At 41.1% G+C, this 14,761-nt stretch overlaps 1 protein-coding gene across 1 annotated transcript; it reads right to left on the bottom strand.

The window, feature by feature from the left end:
- Positions 1-11,067: 11,067 nt before the first annotated feature.
- Positions 11,068-13,870, bottom strand: LOC138090782 (lymphotactin-like). Its single transcript, XM_068986486.1, has 3 exons — positions 13,810-13,870; positions 12,111-12,225; positions 11,068-11,221 (listed from the first exon to the last, which is right to left on the bottom strand). The coding sequence occupies exons 1-3, from the start codon at positions 13,868-13,870 to the stop codon at positions 11,068-11,070; spliced, it is 330 nt and encodes a 109-aa protein (XP_068842587.1).
- Between the last annotated feature and the right edge of the window lie 891 nt (positions 13,871-14,761).

Here is a 14,761-nt window from a genome sequence, read left to right as displayed (position 1 = left end):
ACCATTAGGTTCCTTTGTTGTTGTCAATCAAAATATTTAAATGATCTTGATTCCCTGAGACCCAAGACAATTTCTTTCAAACATGCCACAAAATTTGAATACTGTAATGAGATCATATGGAGAAGGAAATGGCAATCCACTCCAGTATTCTTGCCTGGAGAATTCCACAGACAGGGAAGCCTGGTGGGCTATGGTCCGTAGGATCACAAAGTGTCGGACACGACTGAGCACACAGCACAATGAGATAATAAGGTAGGGACTTCCAATTGAGGAAGAAAATCTCAAAAATTACTACAGTATTCATGACACTACACTAATAATCAGTTTGCCTGCTCTGTTTACAATGAAGAATAAATTCTAGGATCTACATTTAGCCCAAATGGAAAGTTAATGTTTTAGATGTATCTAACCACTTTTTTCTTTCAATTTATTTTGATGTGAATATGCCTCAAAGGCCAAAAGTACATCTCTTTCATAAAGTTATTCCCCAGTCTTCAATTTTGGGAAGATTCATTTAATTGCTTAAATTAGTGGTGCCAGGAGGGCAGAGAAAAGGATTCATGCTACAGGTTCCTCTGCTCACGATTGTGTGTCCTGGGTCTGCAGCCCACTCACTAATGGGCTGCTGGTCTGTGGCGGGAGACAGTGATCTGTCCATGGAGTATATGAGGCACCCATGATGTTCAACCTCAGCTGAATGTCCCCAGAGATTTGCTTGGATGTCCACAGTTCCTTGGGACTTGTATTTCCTACTGGAGTGGGTGCAGGTATGTGATGCTGTGATGAGAACAATATGGGAAATGGTTCTAAATAAATTATATTAGTTTGGTGGTGGGATATATTACCCAGATACCACTGGCATCCCAATGGAACTCCAGTTGTCCCCTGAATAAGTTCAACTCTTCAAAATGACGTTTTCATTCATGAGTCACTGCTTCCCCTTCTTCTTTCCTACCTGGTCTCCTAGCTAGAGTCCCTACTCATCTAGTACATATTTGTTGAAAGTTTGCATTGTGCCAGGCACTCTGCCAGACTCTGATATACAGTCCCGAGTTGAGCAAAAATGGGCCTTGCCTTCTAGAATTTATGGCCCTATGGGAGAGGCAAATCAATCCAGTAACCCTCAAAAATATCTCGGTCTCTTACACCTCCACCCCTTTTTGCTTATATCATTTCTCCTCTTTGTCTTTTAAGTGCTACTCATCCTCCATGGCTAGGTTGAGATAGTTTTACCCGTGGCATGAGCTTTCCATTTTTTTAAAAAAGAATTATTTATTTTTAGATTTTTAGCTGCGTTAGGTCTTCATTGCTGCATGTGGACTTTTTCCAGTTTTTGTGAGCAGGTGTGTGCACTGCTGATTCAGGTGCATGGGCCTTTCGTTGCAGTGGATGCTTTTGCAGAGCATGGGTTCTAGGTTCATAGTGTTCCATAGCTGCTGCATGAGGGCTCAGTAGTTGCATCTCTCAGACTCTAGAGCACAGGCTCAGTAGTCGTGGCACAGGGCTTAGTTGCTCTGCCGCACAAGTCTCCTGCATTGGCAGGTGGAGTCTTAACCTCTAAACCACCAGGGAAGCCCTGGCCCAAGCTTTCCTTGACTTACTCCAGTCAGCCCACAGTAATTCCTGCACCTTCTCTGAAGCCCATACACCACAGACCCTACCAGAGTCACGGAATAATCTAAATGCCTGCTCTGTGGCTCAATGGTAAAAAGTCTACCTCCGATGTAGGAGATGCAGGTGATGTGGGTTTGATCGCTGGGTTGGGAAGATCCCCTGGAGGAGGGCACGGCAACCCACACAAGTATTCTTGCCTGGAGAATCCCATGGGTAGAGGAGCCTGGCAGGCTATAGCCCATAGAGTCGCAAAGAGCTGGACACCACTGAAGAGGCTGAGCATGCATGCCACTGCTAGTGAAGTCTATAACACAAGGCAGACATCAGGAACTGATCACTGTTTCCATTGAGTGAAGAGTGGCTTCAAGACTGCACCCAGTACAGGAAGTCAGGCAGTGACTGCCCATCAACTGGAGCTGATTCTTTGAAAGAAACCTATGTCATCCTCATCCATTTCATTAACTAGGCAGTTATCATTCACCTCTATCTTCAGTTGCCATTACATTCTCATGTGTAGGTATTATCCCTATAACTACAATCTAAATGACTTCAGTAACAGGAACTGTGCCTTATGTTTATTTTAATAGTTGTAATTCAGGCACTATGTCTTGAGCTCTGAGATGTCAAAGCTCTGTTGTCGGTGCTACAAGAAATACAAAGATGAATAAGACACTGTCTTCACTGCCAAAGCTTCCAATTTTTTGAGGGATAAGAAGTTCACAAATATATACAACTCAGGTCAGACTAAATCAAATGCCAAAGAAAGTCTTGAAGGTTCAGAGAAGCCTCAAATCAGATCCAGTTAGAAGGAGAAGGGAAAGTTTCTTAGAGAAGGTGGCACCTGAGTGGAACATTAACGACTGGAAAAAGAGAAAGAGGAAGAAGAATATCATTCTCCAGGCATAATGAAGAGCATAAGCAAAGCCACCGAAAGAGGAGAGGTTAAAGTCCTTATCGTATCTACTTTGGCCCCAGAGTACTTAGCATGACATCTCATTCATAGTAGGTGTTCAATAAGTGCTGTTAGGTAGATAATTTAGGCAAGGGTAATTACAATACAAAAGAACCAGTCTGTGAGCCCCTTATGTGAACACAGACACACACACACTCACTTCAGAACAACTGACCTTCCCAAAATGAGACTCCAGGTTCCGACAGGTTACAGAGACACAAATGAGGGAATCAGGCTGAAATTCAAGCCAGAAAAAATTAACACAGTCAAGATGGTAGCATCATACCATTAGACAAAAACAGGACTTTTTCTTTAGAGTGGAGACCTGTGTGGCTGCATAGGTCACACAGCCATGAAACTGGCTCTGTCTGTAAGTCCACCAAATCTTTTTTCTGATTGCATTGATGCTATTAATGGATGGTAGTTTTATTATTTTGGGATTACAGATCTGAGGAATTTTTGGTCACCAATGTTTTGAAGAATTTATGTTCAATAAATGTTCTTTATTGAATGTTCAATAAATGTTCAATAGACATTTATTGATGGTGTATGGAAAGAAGCTTTGTAGTCAGGTTAACTTGGGGAAATATTTATCAACTGGAAAAAAAGCACAATGAAAGAATTGTGAGTTAAGCTTTATTTGGGGCAAAATGAGAATGATATCCTGGGAGAGAGCATCTCAGATAGCTCTGACGTACTGGCTCTGAAGAGATAGTGGGGACAGGTCAATATTGTATACGGTTTTAGTGAAGAGGGTAAATGCAGTCAAGTGCGCATTTTGGCATAAGGTTGCTTCTAGCCATAGGAACAGATGTGTCTGTTAACAATCTTAGTGCTTTGCTAGATACAAGAAGATGCAAAAATTCAGGCTCATAAAATCTTCTCCTGAAAATACCTAACTATGTAAAGACCTGCTCTGCCAGTTTTTCCCAGAGCATAGAGTGCCTAGCTCCTGATTTCCATCTTGAACTCCTTTCAGGGTGTGTTGACAGTCAGTGACTGCAGTGGCTAGTGAATTACTCCTTGCAGAGGCAGATGGCTAGTGAGAACTTATTGTTGGTACACTGAGCTAAGTGTGGTTTAATGTACTCTCTGGAGACTTTGACAAGCTATGTCACCATGATTCTCCAAGAACAGAAGGACAGTATGATCAGTCCCTAAATATATTTAACCAGAGCATCTTTTTAAATGGAGGCTCTCATGTTATTCCATAGTACACTCTATGATTTGATGTGGTGTGTGCGTGTGTTAGTTGCTCAGTCGTATCCAACTCTTTGCAGCCCCATGCACTGTAGCCAGCCAGGCTCCTCTGTCCATGGAATTCTCCAGGCAAAAATACTGGAGTGGGTTGCCATTCCCTTCTCCATTTGATGAGTTAGATGCAAGTATACAGAAAATAGGGAAAATTAAACCTAACTTTGCCTAAAGGATGAAGACTGGGGTCTCAATGAGTAAATGTTAACATCCAGGAAATCTTGCAGATGCCTTATAGATTCTCTTTTTCATCTACCCTCCATTGTACAACTCTTATCCCATCCTACCTACTAGGGATTAAAAAAAAAAAAAAAACTCATTTGTCACATCTTCACTATGTCCCAGATTCCATTTTAAGTGCTTTGACCCTCATAATAATCCTATGAAGTCAGCACTATTATTATTCTAATTTTATAAATGAGGGAACCTAAGGCCCAGAGACATTGAAGAATTTCCCCTTAGTCACTTATGTAGTAAGTGGTAAAGCCAGTATGGCTTCCTGGTGGCTTAGTCGGTAAAGAATCCACCTGCAATGCAGGAAACCACATGCATTGCAGGAGATGTGGGTTCAATCCCTGGGTCAGGAATATCCCCTGGAGAAAGAAAAGGCACCCCACTCCAGTATTCTTGCCTGGGAAATCTCATGGACAGAGGAGCCTGGTGGGTTACAGTCTGTGGAGTTGCAAGAGTCGGACACAACTTAGCAACTTAAGCCAGTATATAAATGCATACACACCTAGGCAGAGCTAGTTTTCTAACTATCACACCATTGTCTACCCCAGAGAGCAAGAAGCGGAGAGAAAGAGAGAGAGGGAGAGAGAGCACCTGACTCTTCTCCCCTCCTCTTTCACCCACTGCTTATGACAGGTGACTCTGCCAACATCCCTCTCCCTCATCCACCTTTCCACCCACCCATCTCCCCTATCCAACCTTCGGAGCAATGGGAATCCACCTTTCTCTCACACAACACCCGGTGCTTCTGAAGGTTACGATCATCTCAGTCTAGCCATGTGGCCTTTTGTTTCTATACTCTATAATGTGACACTTCTTCCCAAATATCTCATTCAGCAGTTCCACCTTGATGAGAGAAATCACAGGTTTCAGGAAGAAGCAAATTATGCAGCTTTCACAATTACTCTGGCAGCAGAATGTGAAAGGAAATCAACATACATCACTTGTATCTGATTGAAGTTTCTTTTGGCAGGATTGAGGGGAGTGATGGGGAGAGACAGCTTTCTCTCAGCTGAGATTCCTCTAAATTTCTTCCCTAGCTTCCAGAATAACAATTCCAGGTCACTTCTTTGACCTTCCACCCTCAGCAGTCTGTCTTAATGTTTACTACCTGCTCCCAAAGAAAGAAAAAGAAAAAACCTTTTGACCTTCTCCCTCACACTCTCGCATCAAACTCCACCTTGCTGTAATGCTCAGGCACTCCTAATTCCCATTCAAAACCTTTTCTTTCACTTCATTTCTTTTTCTCTCATTATGGATTCATCCCTCTGCTCCTTTCTGCCTCCCACTGCCATGCGACAAATCCCTCTTAAAATAATGCTGATGACTCACCCAGTGGATACTGTATTCCATTTATATGTACCTTTTTCCCCCAAGGGCCATAAAGAGTTTCACAGATATTTGGTTTTATTTTTACTTAATCCTTGTGAAAAAGAAAAAAAAAAAAAGAAGAATCTGTCAAAAGGGGATAGAAATGTAGTTTGGGCTTTTAGTCTGAATTACTGAGCATAAGGCTGATAATCAGTTTTTTACTCTTTCAGACCTCCTCTTTCTCAGCATCTCTTCCTTGGTACTATCTATTTGCTTCAGAGTCTATTAGCAACCACACCAGAAATTAGACTACAATCTTACCAATCAGTTGTGCTGTTTCCTAACCAGCCACCCAAACTGGAAACCTCAGTGCAGTCCCAACTCCTCCAGTTTTTCCTCCACTTCAAGTCGATCACCGCAGCCATCCTGATTCTGCCTTGGGCTCTTTTTCACTCCTATTTCCTTTGCCACAACTTAATTCGGGCCACCATCTCCTCCAGCCTGGGTTTACCTTTTCCAGCCTGACGCAATGTTCGCCTCTCTATTCCCCACCAACCTAAACATTTTCTGCACTCCTCCAAGTCAGATCTGATCACCTTGCTCCCAGGGGCCCTCTGTTTAAAACCACACCTTTTGGCATAGCACTCCAAGTGGTCTCAGTCTTGCCTGGGCTTCCTTCTTCTGTGATCCCTGAGTTCTAGACCCCAGCCACCACAGAAAAGAGCAGTTTCCCTGAACAGGCCTGATTTCCCTGCTTCTGGGCTTCCTCATTCTCATGGTTCCCACTGGCAGAACTGCTCGCCCCTGGTGTGTCTCCTCCTGGCATATTTCTTCTCAGGTTTAATGGTACAATTTTTGTATCACCTCTTGTGCAGAACTTTTCCTAACTTTCCTAGGGCAGATTTAAATATTCTCTCTTCAGCATTCCTATAGAATGCTGAATAAATAGAGCATTCTATTCAGAATAGAGATACATATAATGTGTATGTATAATGTATGTATTACTTCTAGAATAGAGATACATATAATGTAGTGTATATTGCACAAAAAAATGTGTTGGAGACCTATGGTGTTCCTGGCGCTATTCCAGGTATTAAGTACATAGAGATCAAATCCACAATCCCTACTCTGAATATTAAGTAGACTGAAAGTAAAGAAAAATAAACCGGTATTTCAAGGTGATACAATGATAGTAGAGGTAACCCCAGGGGCTCAGTGGGTCCATGAGAGGAGAGTCACCTACGCTGGGGATGTCAGGAAGGTCTCTAAGAGGAGGTAAACCCTGGGCCGAGCTGTTTGGAACATCCGAATAGGAATGAATGGCTTTGATGACTGTACTTTCATGGGCTTCAGGACAGCAGACTAGACGTGGTGCTCCTTGTACTCAGCAGGTGCTCCACAGCTATTCAGGAAATCAAACAGATCTAAAAATGATTGGTCTGTGGATGTCTAAAACCCCCACTGATGTCGTTTATTGCTTCTCAACCCTGCCTTCTCCTTTCTTTTGGTGGTTGGCTTTGATCTTGGTTCCACAGGTCTAATCTTAGCCAATAAAAAATGCAAATAACAAGGCACGCCCCATAAATGTGATATTTTCCCATCCCAGTACCGGCTCCCCATAGCCAAAGAAGCAGTGATTGGATTTGCGGGCCATACCGCCCGAGTTAGGGAATCATGCATCGTTAATGTGCTCTCTGGCTAAGCAGAAAAAAAAAAATGAGGAAAAGGGAAAATGTGTGAATGCATACTAGGCCAAGTTCAAAAGTCAGCAGGCTTCAGAGTCACTTCTCACTACCACTGGCAGTCAATGTCATTTCCCACAACCTCCAGGATGGAGTACATGCTCCTCCATCTGGGAGACAAAGACCTTGGTGTCAACTCCTCCATCTCTCTAATCTCACCTTTTGCTTACTCTTCCTTTGTTGTTGAACCTTAGCTTTGTCCCTCAGTCAGTCCTATTAAACTGGCTTCCCAGGTGGCTCAGTGGTAAAGAAGCTACCTGCCAGTGCAGGAGACGCAAGAGACACAGGTTCGATACCTGGGTCAGAAAGATCCCCTGAAGGAGGAAATGGTAATCCACTACAGTATTCTCACCTGAGAAATCCCATAGGCAGAGGAGCCTGGTGGGCTTACAGTCCATGGGGTCACAAAGAGTCGGACGTGGCTGAGCATGCACACGTATTTAACTCCTTTCATTTCCTTCCTGCTTCCAGATTCTCTCACTTTCAGGCCTCTATGTGCTGCTTGTCCTCTTCAGGGATTGCACTGAATCCCCCTGGATAACTTTGACTTGCCTTTCAGGTTTCAGGTGAAAAGCTCTTTTTAGGAGGAAGCCTGTCCTGAACCTCTCCACCTGTTAGGACCTGAACAGGTTTGCTCCTTTCTGCCCCAAATTCACACTCTTCACTTTCCCTATCATCGTAGGTTACACAATCATTGAAATTGTCTGCTTAGTTGTGTAAGCTCCCTGAAGTTAAGAATTGTGTCTGGTTTCACCTCTGCATCCCAATGCCTGGCAAACTGTCTGAACTATGTTAGGCACTTCATGAGCATCTGTTGTTTGAGTCAGTGGATAAAAGAACCTTGGGGTCAAATGAAAGGATGGGGTTAGCAGAGGCAAACTATTATATATAAAATGGATAAGTGACAAAGACCTACTGTATTGCAGGAAACAAATTTCAACATATTATGGGACACCATAATGGAAAATAATATAAAAAAGAATATATACATAGGGCTTCCCAGGTGGTGCTAGTTGTAAAGAACCTGCCTGCCAGTGCAGGAGATGTACAGTGTGGGTTCGATCCCTGGGTTGGGAAGATCCCCTGGAGAAGGAAATGGCAACCCACTCTGGTATTCTTGCCTGGAGAATCCCATGGACAGAGGAGCCTGTTGGGCTACATACAGTCCATAGAGTCTTAAAGAGCCAGATGTGACTGAAGTGGCATAGCATGCAGGCACATACATATGTATAAAAAACTGAACCATTTTGCTGTACAGCAGTAATTAACACAACACTGTAAATCAACTACACTTCAATTTTAAAAATGAAATAAAAATAAATAAATAACCTGAAGCAAGGAATAGAAGACACAACATACCAGAATGTAAACTATGAAAGCAGGGGTTTGTTCTGTTCACAGTTACAGTTTCTGGCACAGAATAGACCCTCAACAAATTGTTACTGAATGAATGAACTAGTTGATTAATTAAGTTGGTTAAACGAAGCTATTGTGTAGGCCTGAATAGTCTTTTCAGGGGTACATTGCATATGGTTTGGTCTTCAGGGAATTACCCTCTGAAGAGAGGAAGGTAGTGTGACATGGAAGTCAAAAACTGTGAACTTGGAGCCAGGCTTCCATGGGTTCACATCTGAACTCTATCCCTCACAAGTCAATAGCCTTATTATGCCTTAGTTGTTTTGCCTTAAGTAGAAGTCTGTAATGTGACTGAATATCTTAACAACATTTGCAAATCAATAAAATAGTGCTGGTTACATAGTAAAAACTGCTTAAGTATTTGCTATAGGCAACAGACTGGCCTTACAAAATGGAAAGTCAAGAAGTACTGTCCACAGTTGATAGAATAAGAAATAAATGATAGGTTTATTACCTAAATCTGTAAACATAATTAATTAAAATATCAACATAATTATATGGAGAGAATGGAAAAAGAAAACTAAATGCTCGTGTACCATAAAAGGCAGCCACAAACAATGTCCAAAATTGACAGCCCAGGAATTAATGGTGACAAATATGACTGATTTGAAGTATTAACTGACACCCAGAGTTCTCTGCTAGGCATTGGAGACCTGATGTATTGATAGCCACAAGCAGCTTTCAGTCTAATTGCAGGATTGGGGTAGGGGGAGCAGAGACAGGAATACAAGCAGTTTCAATATAAGTCGGTAAGTTTTAGGTTATAGTTAAGTACAAGTAGCCACAGGAGCGCGAAAGAAGGGTCACAGCCACTAAAAAAAAATTACTATTTTGAACCCTCTCCTACTTAGGTTATTTGGTTGAATTGAATTGAAATCCAGTAAACCACAGGATTACATTTAGTAGACACAAGTCCTACCTAAGCATCCAGTCAATTAGTTAAAATTTATAGACACTGTTTGATTGAAATCTCTTAGCATTACCTTAAATAATGTGATAATAAGATGTGTATACCTATAGTCTTCAATATATATTATCTCTTGAATACTTGTAGGGTTTGGGAGATATTTGGGAAATGCAAGTACATGTTCAATCAGGAAACCTCCTTTTCATCTTCTGTGACTTTACTAGGTTTCACCCCTCCATAAAACAAGTGATTTCTCCTTAAGTGTATCTTTTAAGACCAGCTTTGACGATTACTGTGGGCAAACAGCAATGAGAAAGGACAGGTGACTCCACCTTTTGCTAGGAGGCAGTGTTTTAATCATTCCTCTCTGTTTCCCTAATAGTTTAGCTGGTAAAGAATCTGCCTGCAGTATGGGAGACCTGGGTTTGATCCTTAAGTTGGGACGATCACCTGGAGAAGGGAAAGGCTACCCATTCCAGTATTTTGCCTGGAGAATTCCATGGACTGTATAGTCCATAGGGTCACAAAGAGTTGGACACAACTGAGTGATTTTCACTTCACTTCACTCTGGTTCAGTAGTTGGATGACTAAAAGTAAGCTGATTCAAGAAGTTGCCCTCAGTTACCCTCCTAAAATATTTAGCATTTCAGATTGTCCCCCTAGAACCAGGAAACAACTGGTCCTTGAAACTGTCAAGGTTTGATCAGTTCTAAACTATTTAAAGTCAAATAGAAGTGGATGTACACATTATTAGCTACTTGGCTAGCACAATCATAACCATGAACCAAATTAGCAATTTAAAGAGAATACAGGAGGACATGAATCTGGGATATTTAGGGGACCAAATGAAGTAATATTAATTAAAACTTTACTGCAAATTATGATCACACTCAAGAAATGTTCCAGGTGACAGTGTTTGGGATGTTAAATTCCAAACGCATAACTTGTATGCTAACTAGAGTAGTGACAATTGTGGAAGTTCCAGAAAGGCAATGAGAACTTCGCTTAATTTGAGTGGAATGGATTTTTGTTGAATAAACTGTCTAACCTTGGCAAATGAAAGAACTGACAAAGTGTGTCTTTTTCCTTTCTCTTGTAGATCAGATGAAACATAGAGGTATGAGAATTTGCTCAAGATCAAACTTGAGTGAAGTCACTTTTTGAGTAGTGAACTCTCAGAATGGGAACCCAGTAACAGTCAGATAATTTATTTCTTAAAAATAGAACTGCATGATGAAGACAGGTTGAAATAAGGCTTAAATTGTCATCATCACAGTTGTCACCTATGAGTTATGTAGGGAACAACTTCATGCTAGAACCTAAGAATAATAAATATAGCTTTCATCTCTGATAAACACTGATATAATCTCTCCCATCAGGGATCAAAAGGAGAAATGGTAAGGACAGAAATTACCTTTCCCAATATGTAATGAATAAGTTTGTGGAATATTCTTAATAATAAATATTTATTAATTAAAACATCTGAATGATTACAAAAGAAATATAAAAAATAAAAATCTACGAAAATAATTTGACTCATACAGCACTTTTATAAAAAGTGAATATAATGTATTCAGTCCATGGGCTTTGAAGGGAAATGAGGTGGCTGGCTAGGGAGGGGAAAAAGTGCTGGAAGGTCACTACCCAGTCAGGGTCACAGTTGTATTGGTGGATGGCTGGGCTCCTGCAGGCTTGATCTGGCTCATATTTTTCCTGTCTATCCTTTGGACGGCTTTTTTCACCCAGTCAGCTGCAGGATCAGCACAGATTTTAAATCCTCGTCTGGTAATGAATCTGCAATGCAAGGAAAAGATAGCAAAATTAGTCACATCCTCAAAGCCTTGGGGCCAAAAGTTAAGATCAGATCATATAAAAGAGCTCTTGTGCAGAAATGACTGGATAAATCAGTCTTTCAGATTCACAAGATCATAATTGAAAATCATTCTTCTGCAATCTATTTTTTTCATGAAGAAGAAATAGTTCCAGGTAATACCCAGATTCCTTGTTCAGCATAATTTTCAGACTCCTATCTCATCATTGCCACCAAGTGATGTAATTAAACTAGATATTTGAGGTCCTTTTTCTTTTTTCAGATCTAAACACTGTCATCCTATCTTCTGCACAAAAGGTGATTTATTTATCTTATTTGAAGAGGTGGGGGGTAAAGTTGTGATTATATGTTGGGAAGTGTTGCTATTTTGAAAATGAAGTCCTGGAAAGAGAATGGTACCATGTAGGCTAATTGTTGACCCTATTCCTTGAGATGTGGCAACTGATAAAATATGGCATTCTACTCCAGGCATCAAAAAGGAAAAGAAAGGCAGGGGTGTGGATGGATGGGAAGAGAGGTATCCCACAGCAGTGAGGCTCTGTGCTCAAATCCTGATCTGATCCAGCCATCTCTAGACGTAACCCTCAAGACCAAGCACATTATTCATCTGGTTCCCAGTCCAATTATTCTGTTAAGATAAATCAGAAAGGAGGGTGACAGTCTTCACTTGGTTGCCAATTTTTTTGTCATCATCATTGTTTGGGGCTACACAAAGACTTGGTTAATATGGAAAAACAAAAGGACTGTTGGCTAAGTTGAGGTCTTCCTCCTTGTTAACTTATTTTTCCCAAGGAGGGTGGCATTTCTGTACACTGTGTTCCATCAAGCCCAGCTTTGGGGAGAGAAACTCACATCACTGCTTTCATGGAGCCCTCCTTGATGGTGTAGGTCTTGATGTTTTTAACTGGCAGTCGCCGTGTAGTCAGACTCACACAGATGCTCTTTTCTAGAACTTCAGTCCCCACACCTGCACAGAAAACCAAGCAAACAAAAATAAAATATAATTTCTAATAATATAAATATTAGAGTGTCATCAATCAAATAACAAAGAGTGACCTGATAAAGAGTGGCTTGGGACAGTCAATATTAAACATGGGAGAGGTAGCTCATTTTTGACTGAATCACTAAAGGTGTTATTTTAAATGTTAAAATGAGAAATATGTAAAGGCAATAGTTCACAGAGTCCTCATCCTCAATAGAAATGGCCTGGAGGGATTAAATTTAACAGTTTTGAGAATATCTTACATTGGAGAAGGGAAAATAACTTGGAACAGTTAATAATATAAAGGGTTTCCTAAACGTGAGTTTGAGTGAACTCCGGGAGTTGGTGATGGACAGGGAGGCCTGCTGCTGCTGCTGCTGCTAAGTCGCTTCAGTCGTGTCCGACTCTCTGCGACCCCATAGACGGCAGCCCACCAGGCTCCCCCCATACATGGGTTTGCACCAAATGCAAGCCTCTTGTCTCAGAAAAATGCCAGCCAGCCACAGTTCAGGCAACATTTGGCTTAAACTTTTTGTTTTAACAGTATTTTATTTAAGGAACAATTTCAGGGACTTTCAGACAGTACCGTCACTATTTACAGAGAACTGTGGGGATCCATGATCAGGCTCAGATATTTTGGTCTAAGTAACAAGTCTACAGATTAGGAGTTTTAAAGGAGAGTTTCTGAAGCATTAATTATACCCCAAGGATATTCCTTCTTGTGGTCAGAGCTGCCAAGAGAAATGTACTCCGACCAGCTGAGAACAAAATGATCCTTTAAGAAATATGTGTCGAATGCTCAGTAATGTAGTGAAGTCAGCTGGGTATGCCTTATAGTTTATTTGACTGTATATAAGGCATTGATATTTGTTAGCACTATGGTCTCATAAAAACTCGATAAGTTTATCCTAAATGGGAACAACATTCATAGCAGTAATATAGACTCTCTTATACACTTAAATGTAATATTGATTTCCTGGGTATGAAGGTATGAGCTTCCAATCATTTTTGTTTTAATAGAAAACATTGATTTGTTTCAGAACATAACACTCTCTAGTCATTCCCGCATCATGACTGAGCTCTCAAATTGTTTGAGAATTTATCAAGATCAATATTAAATAGGCAAAAGCTTCAAAGGTATACACAATTGTCATCACCATTCCACAGCTAACATTAATTAAGAAACTAGGACTTGTGTAGTAATCTGAAAAGTTTATTATAATTTACACTATTGATTATATATAATGTTTATTTCAGTTTAACCCCAGGTAAGTGTATCAGTTATCATATTCATCTTACAGACAAGTAAGCATAGGCAAAAACAAGTTAAGAAACTTACCCCAAATTGCCCAGTTGTGAAAAATAGGAGTCTAGCTGTTAGCCAAGATATATCTGCGAAATCCACAAGATCCTCTAGTGTCAAATTATACCCATTTTGCACACAGAAAGACTGAGGCTTAGCTTGGAGAAAGTAGTTTACTCCATTCAAAACCTGAGTCAATAGCAAAATGCCTGGCCACTGCCTGTACACCTAAATGTTCCTTATCTCATAAATAACCTTTGACTCACCTTCCACAGTGTATGCAGCGAGACTGCAGATCACCAGGCAGGTCAGGATGAGAAGTTTCATGGCTGAGGTCCCACTGAGCTGTGCAGCAAGAGGCTGAGGACCTTGGCTCCTCTGAGTCTCTTTTATTGCCCCCAGTGGTCAGCGCACTTCCTGTGCTAAGAGGGGGAGTTTCAAGGTGAGTGTGGAATCACGGAAAGTCTTTGCAATACTGGTGCTTTCTTAGTTTGAAAAAAAAGTTCCTTTGTCCCCACTCACACTAACCCCACATCTTGTGGCCTTTTCTCCTCCTCCTGTGGTAAATGTGTCAGTGAAACCTTATGTGTACAAAAAAAACGTAGTGGTCTCATCTTCTGCCACCAGTCTAAATTCAAACCTCCCACTGCACACATGTCCCAAGGCCATGTCAGTGTGATGGCCCAGCTGGGACATGGTGTAAAGGAAAGGGGCGGGGTGGTCACTGTGGTCCAGTTCCCCCACCAGCTCATGCAAAATTGCTGTGACATGAGGCTTCCACCACCCTGGGTCATACGCCCTTGGTGACTCCATAGGGAGCCAGAGATACTGTTGCTTTCCTGGGTTTCTCAGTCCTCTGCCTTCTTTTTCTTCTCATCTGTCCTCTGCCCACATTCAGTTGATCCCCTTTCTTGCACCACCCTTTCCACATGCCCAAGGAACATTTAAATAAGGGTGTTTGGAGCCTGTCTATATTCACACGTTTGCTTTATTGTAGCTTACTACAGGTCTTTTAAAACAGATTTTGAAAAGTTGTCCTCACATAAACTTTATTTTGGAAAAAAGAAAAACAAAACATTATCTATAGATGATTTTTAAGAAGTTTGGGAACGCATGTACACCCGTGGTGGATTCATGTCAATGTATGGCAAAACCAATACAGTATTGTAAAGTAAAATAAAGTAAAAATAAAAATTAAAAAAAAAAAGGAAAAACAAA

This window comes from Capricornis sumatraensis, chromosome 14 (genome assembly GCF_032405125.1).
Source record: "Capricornis sumatraensis isolate serow.1 chromosome 14, serow.2, whole genome shotgun sequence".
NCBI lineage: Eukaryota > Metazoa > Chordata > Mammalia > Artiodactyla > Bovidae > Capricornis > Capricornis sumatraensis.
Note: the sequence above shows the minus strand (reverse complement) of the source record. Positions and strands in the feature narration are given on the sequence as shown.

Excerpts from the sequence above, each read along its gene's own strand:
- LOC138090782 (XM_068986486.1), bottom strand. The coding sequence starts at position 13,870 with ATGAAACTTCTCATCCTGACCTGCCTGGTGATCTGCAGTCTCGCTGCA. Across the intron at positions 12,226-13,809 it reads CGCTGCATACACTGTGGAAG|GTGTGGGGACTGAAGTTCTA; the intron begins GTGAGTCAAAGG and ends TTTTCTGTGCAG. Across the intron at positions 11,222-12,110 it reads GGCTCCATGAAAGCAGTGAT|ATTCATTACCAGACGAGGAT; the intron begins GTGAGTTTCTCT and ends CTTGCATTGCAG.